Source organism: Melozone crissalis, unplaced genomic scaffold (assembly GCF_028551555.1).
Source record: "Melozone crissalis strain CALT ecotype California unplaced genomic scaffold, PUWL_Pcris_2 ptg000056l_1, whole genome shotgun sequence".
Lineage (NCBI taxonomy): Eukaryota > Metazoa > Chordata > Aves > Passeriformes > Passerellidae > Melozone > Melozone crissalis.
Genome location: NW_026535834.1, coordinates 779,335 through 798,757, shown reverse-complemented (window position 1 = coordinate 798,757; position 19,423 = coordinate 779,335). Strand labels below are relative to the sequence as shown.

General features: G+C 39.6%; 1 protein-coding gene across 15 annotated transcripts in view; it reads right to left on the bottom strand.

Annotated features, from left to right (window-relative positions):
• Positions 1–1,167: 1,167 nt before the first annotated feature.
• Positions 1,168–19,423, bottom strand: part of MARK3 (microtubule affinity regulating kinase 3) — a 62,094-nt gene continuing 43,838 nt past the window's right edge. For 2 of the 15 annotated variants that reach the window (XM_054286805.1, XM_054286808.1), the window contains 6 exons: positions 18,462–18,565; positions 13,588–13,752; positions 12,576–12,833; positions 10,275–10,301; positions 5,680–5,724; positions 1,168–3,622 (listed from right to left, as the gene is read on the bottom strand). In XM_054286805.1, coding sequence (XP_054142780.1) covers positions 3,277–3,622; positions 5,680–5,724; positions 10,275–10,301; positions 12,576–12,833; positions 13,588–13,752; positions 18,462–18,565 — 945 coding nt within the window. In that variant the 3' untranslated portion in view covers positions 1,168–3,276. The remainder of the gene's footprint in view (positions 3,623–5,679; positions 5,725–10,274; positions 10,302–12,575; positions 12,834–13,587; positions 13,753–18,461; positions 18,566–19,423) is intronic. The other 13 variants (XM_054286813.1, XM_054286815.1, XM_054286816.1 and 10 more) reach the window with 9 other exon arrangements.

Genomic DNA, 19,423 nt, shown 5'->3' with positions numbered 1-19,423 from the left:
ACTACTGAACCCTGCACTTCATTCCTGCAACATAAACGTGTGGATATGAATTCCATATTTTTATAAATAATCTAATTTATCTTGACAGAAACTTCTGGAATTAAAAAAAAAATACGATACAGTATCTTGCCATATTTGACCTTGAAGCCTCAGTGTGATTCAAGAAAAAAGCTCAACCTTGCCCAAATCTGTACTATACATCTTTAAATCCCCAAAGACTGGATCAGAACAGAAATAGTGTGCAAAACATTTAGCCCAGCAGCACTAGCTGTTCCTCCAGCCTACCTCTCTCTACTTCTCAATATGGTCAAGGACCTCAGGTCCCGTAAAGAGGTCAAATAAACTGCTGGAGTGTTTTAAAAATTCTAAGTACAAGGAAGATTTGCATAAGAAAAAGTGTATCTGAATTTGTTCCTGCTGAGTGTTCATTGTTTTGTTTTATGTATGTATCTTTAAATGCTTTTATTTAATAAAGTTAAACCCCACAACCCAAACTCTTAATACATTTTTCTCTGCCAGATCCAGCAATCAATAGACATTGTCAGTGCAGGCTGACACAGGTTTCAGTGGTCATGAGCCCATTACAATCAGCCCCTAACACAGCACTTGGACCACATGTTCCAGGACTCAGTCATGAAATAAAAACACTTCTTGGTTGCTGTTCAGGTGTCTCAAAACCCTGAGACCTGCTGCTGCCTCCTCACCACACACTGACCTCTGATTATTTTTAAAACTTGCCACTTAAGGTGAGAAAAACCAGGTGTGGTTCTGCAGAGCCTCATCAGCAGTGGTGCCTGCAAACCTACAGAGATTCCCAAGAAATATGAACAGGTAAAAAGCCTGTGCTGGGGAAGCAGTTCATCTTTGGTTTGGAGAGCTGAAGAAAGAATTTTCCTTCCCAGGCAGCTCCCAGAGGCTTGAACACCAAGCATGCAGGGTGCTAAATATTCTCACAACAAGGCAATTTTACAAGGCATTTGGGAAGGAAGCTGTTAAAAATATTTTTCTGATTATAATAAGTGATTTTTTTTTAATACCTCAAATAAAGATTTACTGAAAGAACCTTTTGAGAACACTTTAAGAAAAATACCAAAGTACAAACTTTAAATATCCAAAGTATGATACTGGTGCACTTTTTAGAAACACTTACATACTTAACAGGTGAAGTAGGAAGAGAGTATTTCAGAAAACATTTAATATGAAACCTTTTGGAACTTCCATCGAATACAGATTTACATAATTTATCAGAACACTTTTTCAGTTCAGACAACAAAGTGCACTGCCAGGTGAAAAAAATACATTTGGAGGAGTGCTTAAAATGTAGGGAGTGAAAGGATAGGTGACCATTCACCTGAGAAAGTACAATGACTGCCCTGAAATGTCTTATTGCTATTACAAAATGGAGTTTTCATGGAAAAAACCCATACTGAGCAGCACAGGCATGGGCAGAGCACTGAAAGCCAACTGAACTCCGGTAGCACCTGGAGTTCTCAAGCCATGGCATGATACAGAATATACAGAGAATAAAATGCAAATTCAGGAATATTTACTACATTTAACAACTATGATTACCCTTTAAACTAGCATAATCAATACCAATGCTTAGGGGGGAAAGACAGGGGAAGTCTGCTGCCTTCACAGACTACAGATCACAAGAGCTAACTTGCAAAATATTAAGGACTTTGCATTTTCACCTCGGGTCAAATCTGAACTGTGTACTATGAGTAACTATTAGCTCACTGCAAATTTAAAATGCAAATTTAGGCTCCAGTTTAAAGCACATGTTAAGTACATGCGTAAGTGCTTCACTGAAATATAACCACAAAACATTAATACAAAAAGTCAAGTAGATAATGCAGGGTATTATCTACACAAGTCCTCGATGAAATAAACCGAGTATCAGTAGGAAACAACACGTGAAGAAATCTCCTCGTGCTAGTTTGCAAAATCAAATCCCTTTCACCGCTGGGATGGTTAAAAAGTGGGGGCTGTCCCAGAGCAGCTCCACGTCCTACCCAAAGCCAGCTGGCCATCAGAGTTCATCGGGGCAGGTGCCACAGTGCACGGGGACAGGGACAGGGGACTCCCTTGGCAGCATGGGGACAGACACGCTGGCACAGAGCCATCCACAGCAGCACAGCCCCAGCCAAGGGCAGCGCGCTGGGAGAGCTGCAAGGAAAAGCTTCCACTGCTCCTCCTATGGCTGTAGTTTGGCAAGCTGGAATTTGGACAGAGCAGACCAGGAGCCAATGTGATTCCCACTGTTGGGTTTCAATGCTGAGGGTGCCTGGAAGGCGAGGGACAGCACTGCCCCATGTGCAGCAAGGCCTCGGAGCTGGCAGAGAATGGCCATGGTTTGGGAGTCCCTTTGTGCTTTGTATCTGACCTAGTCTAACGTGGCAAACTCGCTCTGAAAGAAAACCACTACTCAGCAATTAGCACCTCCTTTTACAGTGCCTCATTCCCTACAGGAACAACAGAGAAACGTTCGTAGCTGCGATCAATACTCGTAAGCCAAAAGGACAAAGATACAGTTTTAGTAGTTTAGCAGAAGCAGAAGAATGGAAGCGTTTACCCAAATATTAATGCACAAATTAACTACATTATTAAAATTTGATTCAGACTTAAATAATAAATAGGTGGGCAAAATATAATGCAAGACTTACTCAGTAGAAGTGAATTTTTAATCATCTCATGAGATCTACTTAGAAAACAGGACTAATAATGTTCACAACCATAAATCCAAACCCTTCACACACTTTTTTCTTAACACAGCAGTGAACTGTAAACCTGCGTTTACTGGTTAATGCTTCAGTCATTTTAAATATTAACTCAAGTGTTTCCTCCTTGGCCATTTCAATTTTTAGCACCAAAATTAGCCCAAAAAGAGGTACTGGTACAGCTTGATGTTGTAAATGAATCGTTTACATATAATACTTTATATATTATACACACATACTGTACATTCACACATCCACACAAACAGGAGGCATATTTAAATGAATATATTCTGTGTTTCAATTTGTTGTCAAAGACTTAGGAGCAATGGAAATAAAGCAGAAGGGGTAATATTTTACATAGTAGGCAACTTTAATGCTGTAGTGCACTTATAAAAAAGTCCAACTCTCCCTCCCAGCTCAGCAGCTTTTTTTTTAATATCACTATTCAGAAGGATGCAGAAGTTATTGCCTAAATGTTATTCTATACATTTCCATCGGAATTCTCAAAAACACTTTAAATTGCTAACTAATTTACAACTTAACTATGTTTTTCTTGTTACAGCTTTAACTCATTGGCAATTTTGGAAGCAATGTTTTTGAAAGCTATGGATGTTCCCGATATCCGCTTAAAGCGAACTCCGTTCAGGGACAGTCTTGGCAGTTTACACACCTCCATCTCCCACTGGACGAGGTTTTCTGCGTGCCCATCTCCATGGACACAGAAAAGCAAGAAACGCTCTCTTTGTTCATAGTCACAATTATTGGCATCCAGGACCTTTCGGATTTCCCTCATCATGTCATTGGGATCCATGGAGCTGGTGGTTTTCATGCTCCAGGTAAAACGCAGTGACCGAGGCTTGGCTTCCTTGTTCTCGTCCTTCTGATCCACGGCTACATTGCGGCTGAAAGACAGGAATTCTGCAGTGAGCAGGGCCAGCCACCCTCCCCAGGGCCACCTCAGTGAAGCCACCACTCAACCCACACCAGAGCAGCACTGGAGGCTCTGGCTGTGGCCAGGCCCAGCTCCCCCAGCTGCTGTACACACACACACAGGGAAAGCTGCAGCTGCTGGGGCTGGAACGAAGGAATGGCACTCACTGGGACACAACTGGCACTCACTGGATTCAGGAGCACGGGGGCAATGACCTTCTGGAGGCAGAACTACATGCAGCACCTACAACTTGATTTTAAGGCAGGTTCTGCTCAAAACTCTACTCTTGGGCCAGGTGGGCAGCTGGAACACCAGCTCCCTGCTAGAAGTTTCTGGAACATTGAAATAACAGCTCCCTGTGGCAGGAGGGGCTCAGGCCAGGCCCTGGGAGGTGCCCACTTGCACAGAATGGGGTGAGCCCATGCACAAAGGTGCTGGTGTTCCTCTGCACCTCCTCCTGGGCAGCAGCCAGGAGACAGAGCCCTGGGAGGGCCCCTGGAGCCCACAGCAGCTGAATGCAAGCAGAGGGAAGGACAGCAGGACCAGGGTCACCCACCTGCTGCCCAGGCTCACCCTGAGCCCCCAGACCTGGGCTGGCTCAGTTCCACTCTGGCCATCCTGATGGGGCGAGTTTGAGGTGATCCCTGGGGACACACCCTGGGGGCTGCCCAGAGAGGAGATGCCTCCTCCTGAGCTGGTCAGTAATTCATTAAATACCAACCACTGAGCTAAAGTGATGAAATCCTCTGCAGCTACAGGTCTACAGTTAAGTGCCTCTGATGGGGATGTGCATAGAGAGAGCTGGAAGTCACTATTAGACACCTCTTCAACACAGTTTGTAAAGATGGTGAGAGGGTACCATTATTGTCACAGTTTTAGGAGATGAAGCACAAAATATCTAGAGTGTGTTCCCAAATCTGCAACTTTTTTTTTTCTTTTGGTATGGGTAAGTGAAGTTAAACAGGACAAAGGAAAGAAATGTTCCAGAAATTTCTAGTTTGCAATCATTCTTCTACCCAAATTAAAATCAGTAGTCATGCAGCTAAAGAATAAGGAACTACATTTGGACCCTCAGGGACAAAACAGATTTGTTTTATGAATATTTGTACACTGCCAGTCACCTCTTTAAATTTAATTAAATATATTGACTGTCATACTTAACTATTAGCTAACCTGACTGGCCCCAGCCATGCAGTTTAGGTCTCATGTTGAGCCTCCATATTAAGCCAAGCTGCTCTTTGAAATAGATGGCAATGGTTACACCACATTTTATTTCTACTACCATTAAGCAGGCAGTTATGCAAAAGTTAAATAAAAAGTGATAGCAAGGCCACAACTAAATAAATATATTTCTCAAATATAACCTATTTCATAATTCTTCTATTAAAAGATTTCTTGTGACTGTGAGAATCATAAGACTAAGCAATGTGATTTGCCAGATGTTACAAAATTCATCACACAAATTAAACAGTATTTTGTTTTAAGGTTTTAATTTAATAGGGCTGTAAAGGGCCAGGGAAAACTCCAATTTTTATTCAATGCTCATTTTATTTTTGGAAGCTTTTTCTACTTGAAAACAGTCAGCAAACCCAGCAGTTTGATAATTTCTAATATTTTTTTGATATGCTGATTTTGCAAGAAGAGTATAACATGAAAAATATTTAACTACCTGTGATTTTGCAGATGAGAAATATCTTATCACCTTTCAGTGGTTATTCCACACATTTGCAGCCTCACTAGAGACCACTCATCTACACATCTACACGACAACAGCAAATTACAATGACTAAAATGCAAAAAAAAAGAAAAACCACACAAGGAAGAAGGCAACAGGAAAGATGAAAGTTTAGAACCAAGTCAGTCAGTGCTTTAATAGCTGTTTTGCAGACAGAAATGCTTCTTTGTTTAGTTCCAATGACTTACATGAAAAAAAAAAAGCTGCTGCCTGAAGCCACTATGCCACATAATCAAGGGAAGAAAGGTTCAAACTCACCTAAGCAACGTTTTAAACAAAAATTTTACCCTCACCTTGAGCCCTCAAATCTCCCGTTCCTCTCATATTCAGTCGGGAGCCTCAATGAAAAGAATGCAGAAGCAAAAGGAAGTGGGAAAGAGAAGACAAATCTTACACTACAATATATAATATCTGAGTAGTTGCTAAAAGATACTGCAATCATACCAAAGGTGTGTTAAAATGCAAAACAACAAAGATGTAAAGAACTTGGTAGGTCAGGACAAACACAGAAAGTAACATATTGTCAAACCAAATGGAAGTCTATAAACTTTCATTTTTTAAGTTTTTAAACTGACCATAACTAATTTTAACAGTATATGTTTATATATTAAATCTGTAGAACTCATGGAATAAATCTGAAGTTCTAAAAGCAGAAAATGTGAAAGTAAAGTTACAAAGCATATTGAAGTGACGGTATTATTTACTAAGCACCTCCTAAAAGAGAAATAACTCCCAAATATTTTTAGTCTAATGTTATTTAGAAGTTTTATCTGGAATAAAGTATATATTTGAAAAAAATCCCCATAACTATTTACAGGCAAGTCTGATCACCTTGTGTATTTGCATCAGATCTGCATGTTCAAACAATACCAAAATAAATTCAAAAGAAGAAGATGCATATACATTTTAACAGAACTTTAAGAGCCAAATCCAAGATTTCTCAAGCTGTGGTAACTCCACCCCAGTAATTCCACACCGCTGCATCTTCCCCACCCAAGAACAAGCTTAAGCTTTCTGTCTTCTTGCAGTGCTTAAGGCTACATTGCTGGTCACTACCATCTATTGAAAGCCCAGGGTCAAGAAGAATTAAGGGGAAATTATCTTTCTCTACCTTCCCACAGTTGAAGGAGGATGGTTTACACATCAGCATTAACTCTGCTCAGGGGGATGCTCCTGTACACTGATTTCATCCAGACCAAGGCAGTGCATGGCTTCCCTCAGTACCACAAACACTGCAGTTTGGGTGGCAGGTGTCTAGGGACAGCAATGTAAGACAGTAACCTGATTTCTGATGCAGTGATATTTATATCAGGGTGTGTGGGGTGTTACAAGGCGTGATTTCCTCCTTTCCTTCCTTTTGAGAGCTCTGCTGAGGGATCAGCCTTGCAAGGTGACTCTGGCAGTCTGTGTCACAGGGGACCAGGAGCAGTGCTGGCAGAGTGAGGGGCAGGGTGGCAGCACTGGCTGCACAGAACCAGCCCAAATTCAACTCAGGGGCTACTGCAAAGCAGCTGCACTCAACAGGGTGCAAAGCTGCTCAGCTGAGAGCTGCTGGTCATGGCAGCATCCAAGCAGGACCCTGCTCTCTGAGGTACCACAGTGCTCGTGGTACAACAGGGACAATGCCATTGGCAAATGCACAGCTGTAAGCAAAAAAGATACAGAAAAAATGAGAAGAAGATAATTGGAAGTCCCAGAGCAAAGTGAGCAGTTATTGAATTTATTTTCATGAGATCTCATGCTGCTAATCTATGGTGGATATAAGAGAAGGTGGAAAAGGATTTTTCATGCCTGTATATACCAAGAGCATGAAGTCCTCCCCTATGAGAGCTCTGCAGGACCAAAAAAGGGGTAGGTAGGAACCACCACATGGACCAACTGAACAGATCCTCCCTTTTCAGATGATTATTTTACTGGGCAAAGCAACCAAAAAGTTAGAAAACACTCCTCAACTGAAATATTAAGAGTACTTAAACTTCAGAGAGCCTTCTGTGTTCCTAGGAAGTGGAAGATGGCAGCTTTAAGAGCTGCAAACATTTACAGATTTTTTTTGGGTTTTTGGTGTTTTGTTTTGAAGCTTGCCAAAGGTTGAAGAAAATGGGAGCACAACCAGTTTCCCCAACAATGAACAGCCTTACTGCTGCTGGAATCTGTCCAGAAAAGTCTGTAAGGAAAAATCCCTAGTGATGCTCTCACACACTTTTCAGCTTGAAATTAAGCCAAAGTGTTCAGTTTGTAAACCACAGTACTCTAAATCTAAGAAAGGTCATTATTTAGAATATACCTGCCACTTTGAAATAATAAACATTCTCATGGAAGCCTCTCAGAAAACCCTCACTTTGCTCAGTTTTTCCATGCATCAATGTTCCATTCATTGAGCAGGAGGAGCTGCATGAAGTGACACAGAACCTCAAGTGTGAGCCATCATGCCAAGCTTAGGAGAGCTGTGCCAGTGTCTCAAGGTGCTCCTTCCTTCATGGTTGTGGTCCAGCCCTCTGCTCTGGGAACAGGCACTGCCTGTACTGCCAGGATTGCTCTGCTTGGGCTTTGTGAGTCAGAGGCAGCCCTGAGGCCTCCTCAATTGCCAATACCATCTTCACTCCTGTGCTAGTTTATGCTCTAAATGTTCTGCTTTTGCTTGTGTTTTACATAAACTGATTTTATGGACCAAGATGCTTCTTGGTCTTGAGAATGGAATAAATACATAGACAAGTTCTGTTCTCATTTGTCATGCCATGCTTACACATTATCTACCTTATGGTTTATGAAGGGCTTTCACAAATCTGATTGTTTCCACACATCTGTCCCAGATTATGCTGTGTTTCCTGTTCTTTACATCTTTGTATGCTGTTTTAAATATCCAAATAAACACAAAGAAAACTGTCTAAAAAGATACTGAAAATCAACAAAAAGTGCAAGATGATAAAATAAGATCAATTTATGGAAACAGAGAAATGATGCTGCAATAAAATCCAGAACATTGAGTCATTTTTGCTGTCAGAGAAAAAAAAAAAGTTAAGACTTCCACAATACGCAGATTGGCAAAGACAGTGCATAGTACAAGATATATACATATATATATATACTCACACATATATATATATTTGATACCTCTGTGTACTGAGCACAATATTGAAACTCAGCAGTTTAACAAGGAGTGACTGATCATCAACTTTCATTCAGCTCCCTAGCACTGATGTTGTGGCACTATGTATACATGCTACTAGGTTACTGTAGTTCTTTCAGAACCACAAAGACAGTGAGCTCGGGTAGGATTCACAGCAAATATAGCCAGGAGAAACTGCCAAAAGCCCCAGCATTTTCAGGTTTTGTACCTACATACCGATGAGGTATGGAAGGACATATTCTTAAAACAGAATTTAAAAAGCACATTGCTCCTCTGCAGGTTGTGTAAGATTTAAAAAATTCTTATTCAAAAAGACACATTCATGGAAGCTGTAGCAGATATTTCCAACATGGTTGAAAACTCCTGGCCTCAAATCAAAGGTAATTTTTAAAAAATTGCCTAAAAATTACCTGAACTCTCAAATTTACAATAACTTTCTAGCTTAAAACTATACCTATATTAGCATTTCCCATCTTTCTTCAGAACAAATGTAGATGCACCCAGCTGTGGAGGGTTGCACAGATCAAAGTGCTTTTTTGTACAAGTGGGCTGCAGCCCACAGCTGATGATGCACACTGGGTTAAAGCCACTGTCCCTGCTCAGTTCCAGCTGTAGGCTGAGTTGCATGGTTTCTTTCCTTTTCTCAAGTCAGCTGTGACAATGCCAGCCAAGCCAAGCAACACCAGTTCCAAACATGGACATGTTTGGAAGAGCACTGATTATCATCACCATGGCAGGGGATTTACTCAGTTCATCAGGTAGGGCACTTTCAGCCTTGCACTGTACATAATAAATCCACATTCAGGCAGCAATTTACATATGTCAGGACTCCCTAATCTTTGTATTCAGCCTTGTATTCTGAAGGTTAAAGCAGATGCCTGGTTTCTGGCCCTATCTCCCTGGTTTTGATCAGTAGCAGGAAACTGGAAGTACCACCCTTTAAGAAGTTTCAAGATGTGGTACAACTAAACAGGCTATTAACAAAACTCTACTGGAAAATTGACCTGCACATCGAAATTGTACAAGCAATTTTCATGAATCATTATGGATTAATGAGAAATATAGCAGCTTGATTCATTCCCAAATTGCAAAACTAAATTCATTCCTTTGGCTTGAAATGTGAATCAGACTTTTGAGCTTTTCCCTTTTGTTGATAAATTTGCATAAATGTTGTACTTTTTGTTTAGAACTGAAGAGCTCTATTTGCACTTCAGCTGCAACTCACTCCAACAAATGCACCCCATTTTAAAACAAATATACAGCTATTGAATCTTCATTCAATCTTCCACACAAAACTTCATCTCACAGCTGTGCTCAGCTGCAGGCAATGTTTCAAACCTTTTATTCTCTTCAGTATCATAAAACAGAGAGATAACATAAATTTAACAACACTTACCTTTATTTGCTTGTAACTTTATGTTTTGTTTATACTTTCATCATTGTTATCAAACACCTCATTCTTCAAACATAAGCATGCTAAGTGTATTAGTACAGAGAACAGAATTACTTTGGCACTACCAACTCTATCAAAGAAAGAAGAATTCACAAGGCATGCTTAGCATCTTGTTATACAACATAGATGGTGCCACAGATTCTTAGGTATCATCATGAGTTAATGGATTTATTCTATGCTTTCCTCTGAAGAAAGAAAGTATTTAGTTCTCAGCAGGAAGTTTAGTTTTCAGAAAACCAAGGCTAGAAAAGCCAAATCTTTTGTTAATTGCAGGAGCCACTTTTTTTTTAAATATAAATAAATCCTACCTTTTGATAAACCTGAATGACATGTTTCTAAAAGAAATTAAGCCAAAATAATAATTAACAAAAAAATTTGTACAAAATAAATTGAAAAAGGCATTTAAAGCGAAACATGCAAAAATATCTCATTTTAAATGCACAATTAAATTACACTTCAATACATTCTCAGATTAGGCAGATGATTTAGGGGCTGAAGAGTCAAACTCCTGGCACTGTTACTTTCAATTTTTTCTGGGAAATATGTAACCAGTATTTATTATGAATTAAAATACGTACTGGTGTCAAAATACTTGAAAACTCAAAATCTGCAAGGTCAGGTAAAAATATGTTTGGATTTTCTTCATATATTTCCCATGGAAAGCAAAAATCAGTAACACTACCATAATTCTATCTTGAGTATCTTCAGAGTTAGGTTGCTTCCTTTCTTCATAACATTAGGTCAGCCATGCTGTGCTAAAAACTGCCTTAAATATTTAGCTATTTTAGTGGCAGAAGCTGTAATAATTGTCTACACCAGAACATAAGTAGTTCATAACCAAAAGAAATCTGGTTCCCTATAGAGAATGCTAGAATAAATAACTGAGTAATAAGGTTTAAAAAAATCCATTTAACAGGAAGAAACATAACCATGTCCTTCAGTGGCACTATCCATCTCCTCAGTAGTTTGTATAGCACTGAATATAACAGAGCCCCAGCTGCAAGAGATCCTCCAAGAGCAAACTAATCATCTGTAACTGTGCTATTGTGTTACAACTGCATGTTATTTAATCAAGTCCAGATGGAATTTAAACTACTGTCAAAAGTCGTGGGGAAAGATTTCTTCAAGAAAACCACACTGCACTGCAAAAGATGAAACTCTGAGGTAATGATAGAAGTTTGAATGCTGCCTAAACAACTGAGTGAAAAGTTTGCATGTTCACAGTTTGAGCGTCCACATTTGGAACGTCAAATGGAAAATTAAGTAAGGATATCACAAACAAAAGTACAGAAAGAAAGACCTGCCAAAAGGATGTGGCTGATTAAGACTTCACTTGACATAAAGCAGATGGCTTAACACTTTAAAAATATTCAAATTAAACTTCTCTCTCTCTCAACATAAAAAGAAGGGGAAAAACCCAAACCAAATTTCCTACAGCACAGTTTTTCCCAGAGAAGTGTTACCTGGCAGAGAACTGAGCAAATTAAAACATTTATCAAAGGATAGACTCTCATGTTCTTGTTTTGCAAAGAAGCAACTTCTACATTTTTAAAGAAATTCATTCTCTAAACTGAAATCAGCCATTTGTGATAAACTGGAGTGTGGCTTAGCATTATTTTGTAGGAATGGGAGACTGCAAAGGTGATACTCAGAGGGAGGCATCCATAGCCATAATGCAGACAGGAAGGAAATGGCTTGCTGCTGACGTGGTATAAGCTTCAAACAAAAGCTAGCAGCCCAAGATCAGAATGATCTTGTCCAAAAAACTTCACGTGATAAGGAGTGTACAAAAGCTTGATGATTATCTTACAGCAAAGACAAACAAGCCCTCAATTCAGCAAATGCAAGTTGTGGAGATCAATGTTCTGAAGTATGTGGTGTGGGAACTGAGACGTTTTAAATACAGAAGGAAAAAAAATCAATTTTAGGGTTTGTAGTAACTAATCTAAATAATACATGGATTTGAAACTAGAAGTTCAGTTAGAATAAAATTGTTAGTGCAGGAGCAAGACCTGCTGAAACTTGGCTTTGGCTGGACCACCACACCTTCACACCTAACACAGAATCTGCACATCAACTATAGGCCAAAGTAGGAATAAATTTTGAAGGCTTGACCAGACTCCTGCATAGACTGAAACACTAATACTGCCATTATTTTAAGATGGCCTGTGACAGCACTACTGCCAACAGAAGCTTTTGTCTCCTGCCCCTACCCTTTCACCTGGGATATTTCTGTGTTGCCAGCAATGTGATGCTGGAAACACTGATGGGAAACACAAGCTGAGTAATGCTATATCAAATATCTAGACTGGGCTCCTAGTTTATGCCGTCTACTGATGGACTATGAGCAGCTCTTCAACTGAGCTGAAATGTTTCATCTCTGCAGACATGAGGCTGAAGAGCACAAAAGAAACAGCACAGATCAAACTGTTTCCCATTTAATCCCATTTGACTCAACACCCAAAAACAAATGGGTGAAAAGCAGACCTATGAAAAAATCCCATGCAACTGCATTTTAAGTTGCAGAACTTCAGCCATTAATCAGTGAAGTATTCCTACTACAAAAAGGAGACAAAAGACACGCTGCAGTGGCACTTGAAGAGGCTTACCTTCTGGTCAGTTTGGAAGTGAGCTTGCTGAAGAGGTTGGTGGAGCCGCGGGCGCGGGTCTGCGAGAGCGGCGTGGCCTCGTGGGACAGGCTGGGCGAGGCGGGCGGGCCGTTGTAGGTGGCGGTGCGGCGCTCGCGCAGCTGCCCGTGGAACGTGCTGCGGCTGGCCGTCCCTCTGGGGAAACGAACACGGTCAGGGGTGCTCGCACTGCTAATGCTGTGGGTGGAAGCAACGGGAGTTCTCTGATCGGGAATAGCGCTAGGGCAGAAAACAAAACAAAGAAACCAACGCTAGAACGCCTTCGCACGGGCACTGCGGCTCAGCAGGAAACACAAAACGCTACGTTCTACGGTCAAGCGTAAGCACACACTTTGGTATAGGCCCGGGTTGGAAATACCAACGTTATTACAGCACCGTATGGAATCAAAACTTGTAAGAAGCTAGGAGTAAGAGGCTGCCGAAACAGAAACCTACATAGGCAGAAAAGTGCAACAGGAGTATCCTGGAAGAGACCAGATAAACCAGGCCTACGGTGTTTTGCTGAGAAGATTGATAAAAGAATAGATCGGTAAAGTTTCCTCCCAGGAAAGAGAATAGGTAACTTTAATGTCTCTCCCTCCATGTTCTGTACATAGAACTTTGCAAGTCTTGCTAATTTGAAAGTATCCTACACAAAATTATTTTGAAAGTATCCTACACAAAATTCTCTACAAGCGAACCGCTCCAAGTAGTGAAGTCCTTCGGGATACACAGTTAAAGTCTCCCACAAACTTTGACAATTGGGAATGTCCAATACTCCTAACAATAGGAAAAAATTAAGATTCACTATTGCAGGATTATGTCACAGACAGCCTGACACACCACAAGACAAATGTAAACGAGACTAAAAAAAATGAGGAAACACACATCTTGTGGGCAAAATATACTAGAACAATCTAGGACTAAAATTCCACAGCACAAAGTTAAGAAGCAGTGGGTATAAGTTAGTGTCACAACGATTTCTGGTTCTTACATAGGCCTGAAGTTATCTGCGCCATTGTCTATTGGAGGCAACATCATCTTCGTGTGCACAGAGGCTGACATGGACATCGACTTCTGATGTCGCAGCCGAACACTGGAGAAGGATGTGGTACAAACTGAAGCAGGGCTAGCTGCGTAAGCGAACATTTCTGTCAGGCTGCGAGGGGGTTTGGGTTCAGGCAGAGGCAGAAAGAAGAGCATGATGGACCAACAACAAACTACTGCATAGAAAAAAAAAGCAAACTTTTCCTTCTATTAACTGGTTTTATCAAAGAACACGAACTCTAACAGCCCTCCTCTTCTATGTAACAGCAGTAACTGCCCTACACTCCCCTTAAAAAGCATCCTTACTTACATGGTACTACACATCTCTAAAAGCTCCCCTTAAAAAGCATCCTTACTTACATGGTACTGCACATCTCTAAAAGCTCCCCTTAAAAAGCATCCTTACTTACATGGTACTGCACATCTCTAAAAGATCCCCTTAAAAAGCATCCTTACTTACATGGCACTGCACATCTCTAAGTGCCCATGCTCTTACCATTAGCATTAGTTTGCAGTGATTCCCTCCTTGATGTACAGAACCTGAGTAACTCAGAATTCTATGCCAAAGCTCTATGATAAAGCACTGATGTAACTTGTATTGCTCTTAACAGTAAACAATGCATTAAAACCCCCACCAAAGGCACTTTCCAAAGGACTCATGATAGCTCCATTACTACAGCAAAATCCTTTGTTTTCAGAATGTTAAAAGAAATTAGCGAAAGCTGGGCAAGCTGTTAAATCTGTATCAGACAACTGAGAGACTTCACAGGTACAGTCAAAACTAAAAATACCATGATCTTTAACAACTCCAGAGAGGCCAAAAGAGAAAGGCTGCTAATAATCAACCTGTATGTGTAGCAGGCACTGAACATGCTTGCTGTTCCCTAAAGAAAGAAGAATGACTGTTGAAGAGCATCTTGTATTGCTTTGACCATAAACATTAAATTTTCCAAATTACCATTCAGGCTTTGAAGGAAAGTATAGAGCACTGTCTTAGCAGAATGGCCAGTAAGCTGCCAGCTGCATGGTATGTTCAAATAGGAACATTAAATTTAGTTATTTATTTAGGCCAAAATACTCTTTGCAGCCTTCACATTATCTAGTAATGATAAGGATAGGAGAAAAGTGAGAAGCCACAAGACATTTTGGGCCTTTCAGACTATACCACCACCTCATTCACATGAAGTTTGCTTTAAAAGTAAGACACCTGTAATTCAGAAATTTTGCTCAAGGTTAAGAAATCAATAATTCTCAGTGACAGTTTCATGACCCTGCATGTTCACTTCCAAGTTACTTCTAGGTTAAACACAAAATCTCAAGTCCTGTTACCGAATTCTGGTACATCAGACTCTGGAGAGAAGAATGCTAGTGCAGCTACAAGTGTCAGCTCCCCCCTTCTCAGGCTTGGCTCCCAAAGCACCACACAGCTCAGACATCTGAACTGCTAGCTGAAATGCTTAGCAAAACATACTTGGTTTTGGTTTGGTTTTAACTTTTCAGGATCTGAAAAACTTTATCTGACTCATGCATGCATCTGAACAACGTTGAATCCATCAGGATGACAACTACAAGCACTACTTACAATGAAGCCTTCAATAAAGGCCCAGCATTTACATTACCCCAGGGTTTTAAGGAATATTCAGAAAATGAACATTCATCTCAAAACTAATACCCTGAAGTCACAAAATTGGTCACTAGTCTCTCAAGCTCCTCCAGCTCATTTCCTCTATATTTACTGCTAAAGATAAAGACTCTAGTTTTACAACACAAGACCCAAGTCACCTGCCTCCAAAGATGTGACATTTAAAGGTATCAATAAAGGACTTTTTCCTCCTCTAATGCTTTGCTAGAAATCAGCTTCTTTGGATTACTAGCCTGGGAACACAGGAACAGTGAACTAACAATCACCAATTAGTGCCAAGGCTTATTAAAAATCTGAAGCTGTTGTAAATCATTTGTGTTACAAATGATTTAAAGCAATTGCCTATCATTATGAAGAGTGTTTCATGAGTCCCCAAGTGCGTTAATTAATGCTCAGGCTTTGGAGGAAAGCCAAAGGAGTTGTCTCCAGCAGAACGCCTGTGTCAGCCACACAATGTGTTAAAGAGAGATGGGAGACTCAGAACTCTTTGCTTCCACCAGTCTGGCATGGGTCTTCAAGACTACTGTCTCCAACATCAGATCTACTGACTAGTGATTCTTTAAAGGTTTCATACTTTCAGAAATAATGCCTTCTCAGAATTCAAGATAAAAGCAGAATAAGCAATATTTTAATGCTTTCTCTACAGAAAAATAGAGATTTTAAATGTGTGCATCTTGCCTTTTATGGTAAGTCTCCCAGGTTTTCACTGAGTCACAGTCAGTATCTGAGTAGCTATGGAAAATCTAAAATCTAATCTGTAATAAACCAATTACAGCAATTACTCTAGCCTGTAACATGTGCCACCAACAGACAGTTCAAAAGCATAGAAGCAATTTTTAACTAAACCTTGGATATGTACAAAGCCCAGGTTCAACTTCAGATCTTGCTTTACAGAAGAAAAAAGAACAAGTTTCTAGAGTTACTTTCTGCCAAGCTGAGAGTACAGAAACATTAAAGATTAATTCAGAAGAGCCAGTTCCATCAATCACCATGTTGATTTTTCCTGCATTAAAGGTCCCTGCACTTTATGTGACCAGTCAATGCTTCACCCAGTTACAGCAACAAAATGCATTCAGATGTAAATTCTGAATTCTGTGCCAAATCACAGTAATTCTGAAACTGTGCCAAAATGAACATGCAGTTTAGTACTGAAGCGTTTCAGACAATGAAAGGTCTCCAACTATAATACAATTAGCAATGCATTCTCATTACCTTCTCTGGTTTTAACCCTCTATAAAAAGTAATGAATGTAAAATCAAAAAATGCATTATAAAAGCTATGAAGACATTTTTTACCTGTGCAAATATAAGTTCTCAGACATTTTAAATGACCCAAATAAGGCTAGTTTATCAAAAAACTAATGATGTTTAAATATCATATTGACAATAAAAGGTAAATTACACAAGGATAACCAATTATGAATATAAACCATAACTAATAAAGTTGTCAAGTGCTACTCAATCTTAACTTTGAGTTTAAGGTCTGTATGTGACAAACCAGAAAACATCAGTTTCCTGAGAAACTGAAAGTTGGGGAAACAAAATTACTTCATAAGATAGTTCTTTATAAGTATGAACTTACTCCTGAATTAAGGGAATATCTAAATCTCAAGCATTCCTAGTAAGCAATATCTAGTAGCTTTTAAAAATGCAATAAAGAAACTGTAGGCAAGATATTAGTTTAATTATGAACAGAAATGGTACTAAACCAAGTAATCAAGTAATAAAAAATTATCAAAACTATTACAGACAGAAAGATTCATTTTTTCAAAGAGTGTTTGGAAAGAAAAAAGCTATTAACACATCAAATCAGAGAAAGGATGGTGACCTTTACCCTAAACAACTTGGTATCATTAACAAGGGGTAACCAGTGAGGGCTGAGACAGGCACACTAAGGGACAGCACCAAAGAGCTGGGCTGTGCTTCACAGGACAGGTGACTGCAGGCCCAGCTGGCCAACTGCACTTCTGGCAGTCTTCAAACTTACACCTGACTGCTCCCGTAATCACTTTCCATTTGCAGAGAGCTAGGAGGAAGAGACAGGGTCAAAATCATGCTCTCTATCCCTAGGAAACAGGGAATAGACAGGCTTTCCAGTCAACATCACAACTCCTCATCAACTCCCAAAAGGAGGGAAAAAAATTTTGTTCAAAAACACAAGTTAGAAAATATCCAGCCTTTACAAAATATCATAATATTAGGAAGGGCTGGAAAAAATTGGGAAGCACAGTAGAGGGGTACACATTCTTTTAAGTACCCACTATCTGAGTGCTCTCCTGACAAGGGTTAACTACTTAATTGTTACCATCCTTTCACAGCAGTAAAATTCTGACAAGAAGGGCTGGAAATTAAAATACCTCAGGCAGGCAGGAAATTTGGTGGTGTTCCTCCCAGCTGCTACTCTATACCTGATATCTATGTTCACTATAATATTATTTCTGACAGCTCTTCTCAGTCTTCACAGGCTGGCAGTAGATGTGACCACAGTGCCAACACATACAGTGGTTAGCTCCAGTTCCACTGCATGCTCTACTCAGGCTTTCATTCAGTAAATTAAAAAGAAATGTGTTATTTCTCTGATTGTTTTCACTCAGAATATGGAGATAGCCTGAGGAGGGAAGCAGCTGAGTTCTGTAAATCCTGGGAAACAATTAAACTGCCAGAGTATCAGCAAGGAACACTGTTAGTCCCAGAAAATGGTGGATCACCATTTCATCTTTGCTCAAAAAAATTACTTTCTCCCTGAGACTTTGCAGCAAAAATGGTATTTCAAATGATCCCAGTGAAGCAAGTTTAGAGTGAAATATAAAAAGAGAATGGTTCAAGAGAGATGGACTTTGTAGTCTGACACTAAACAAGGCTCTTCTGCAAGCACATGCAGAAGAGTTTGGCCACAGGAGTTCACAAAAGATTTAAGATGAAGGCTGCTACAAATATTTCATGTATTTAACCAGAAATAAGAAACTTCCTTTTACATTCTAAGTATAGAGACTATAAAATTAAATATAGAAAAAAAAAACCAAGCCCCAACATACTTACAGGTGCTCCATAACCAAAGATTTGTACTTACCTTTCATTATGAATTACATTAGAACACCATTTATTTTTAAATTAGCCATTAGAGTTTTTTTGGAAAGGTGAAGACAAGTGACATACACCATAGGAAGACATTTCATATACCTGTTCTCCTTGCCATTTTGTATCACTGAATGCCTATCAGCAGTGGTTCTTTCACTACAAACATAAGTGTTGCGCCGTGTCATTGCTCCAGGGGTAGTATTATTCTACAATTAAAAAACACAGGTTTGTTATTCCCCACAGAAGGCTTTTCTGAGGTTAGTCTGCATGTAACAGAAGGCTTTTTACTTAATGCTAGTTCTACACAGCTCTAAAACTTACAATAATGAAATAACTCAATATACAAACTCCATCTAGTATTTGTAAGGAATATTGCAATCAGAAAAAATAATTCTAACAAGTTGTTCTTGTATTTCATACTGATGGCTCAAAATTAATATTCCTTAAAGGTTTTAATTACAAACGTTCTGAATTACAAATTCTGAGTATATACAGCATTCTTCTACATCTGTATAGCCTGTGTCTTTATAACCTATTTTTTAAATACTTTACCACTTGTAGCTTGGAGAATTTTCCTTTAAGTTAAAATCATACCCTTAAACAAGATAGGAAAAGCAAAGACTTAACAAACAAATGTGGTAAAATTCAGTGGGAAGGTAAACATGGACTTCTAAATATTAAGATACTATGAAACACTAGACAAGTTTTAAAAACAGGGAAGAATAAGAGACAAATTGCAGAGAATTTTAGTAAGACATTTTTAAAAATACACATTTCAATACAAGCATAATACACTGAGGACAAGAGAACCAGGGGGACTTAAACTACAGACCTTACTTTAGAGGGGAGAAAAGAAATAGAATTACTTTGCCTCTGTCTTTACAGAGAAAGAGGGTGGAGATATGCCCAAGTTGGCGGTCAATTTTCCAGGAACGACTGAGAAGCTATAGGTAATTCACAGATAACAGAATTATAGAGAGTTAGATGCAATTACTGTAGGAAAAGCAGGGTGGTCCAGACAAACATGCACCCCCAGGTCGTAGAGGAAGTAAAAGCTGGCAAGC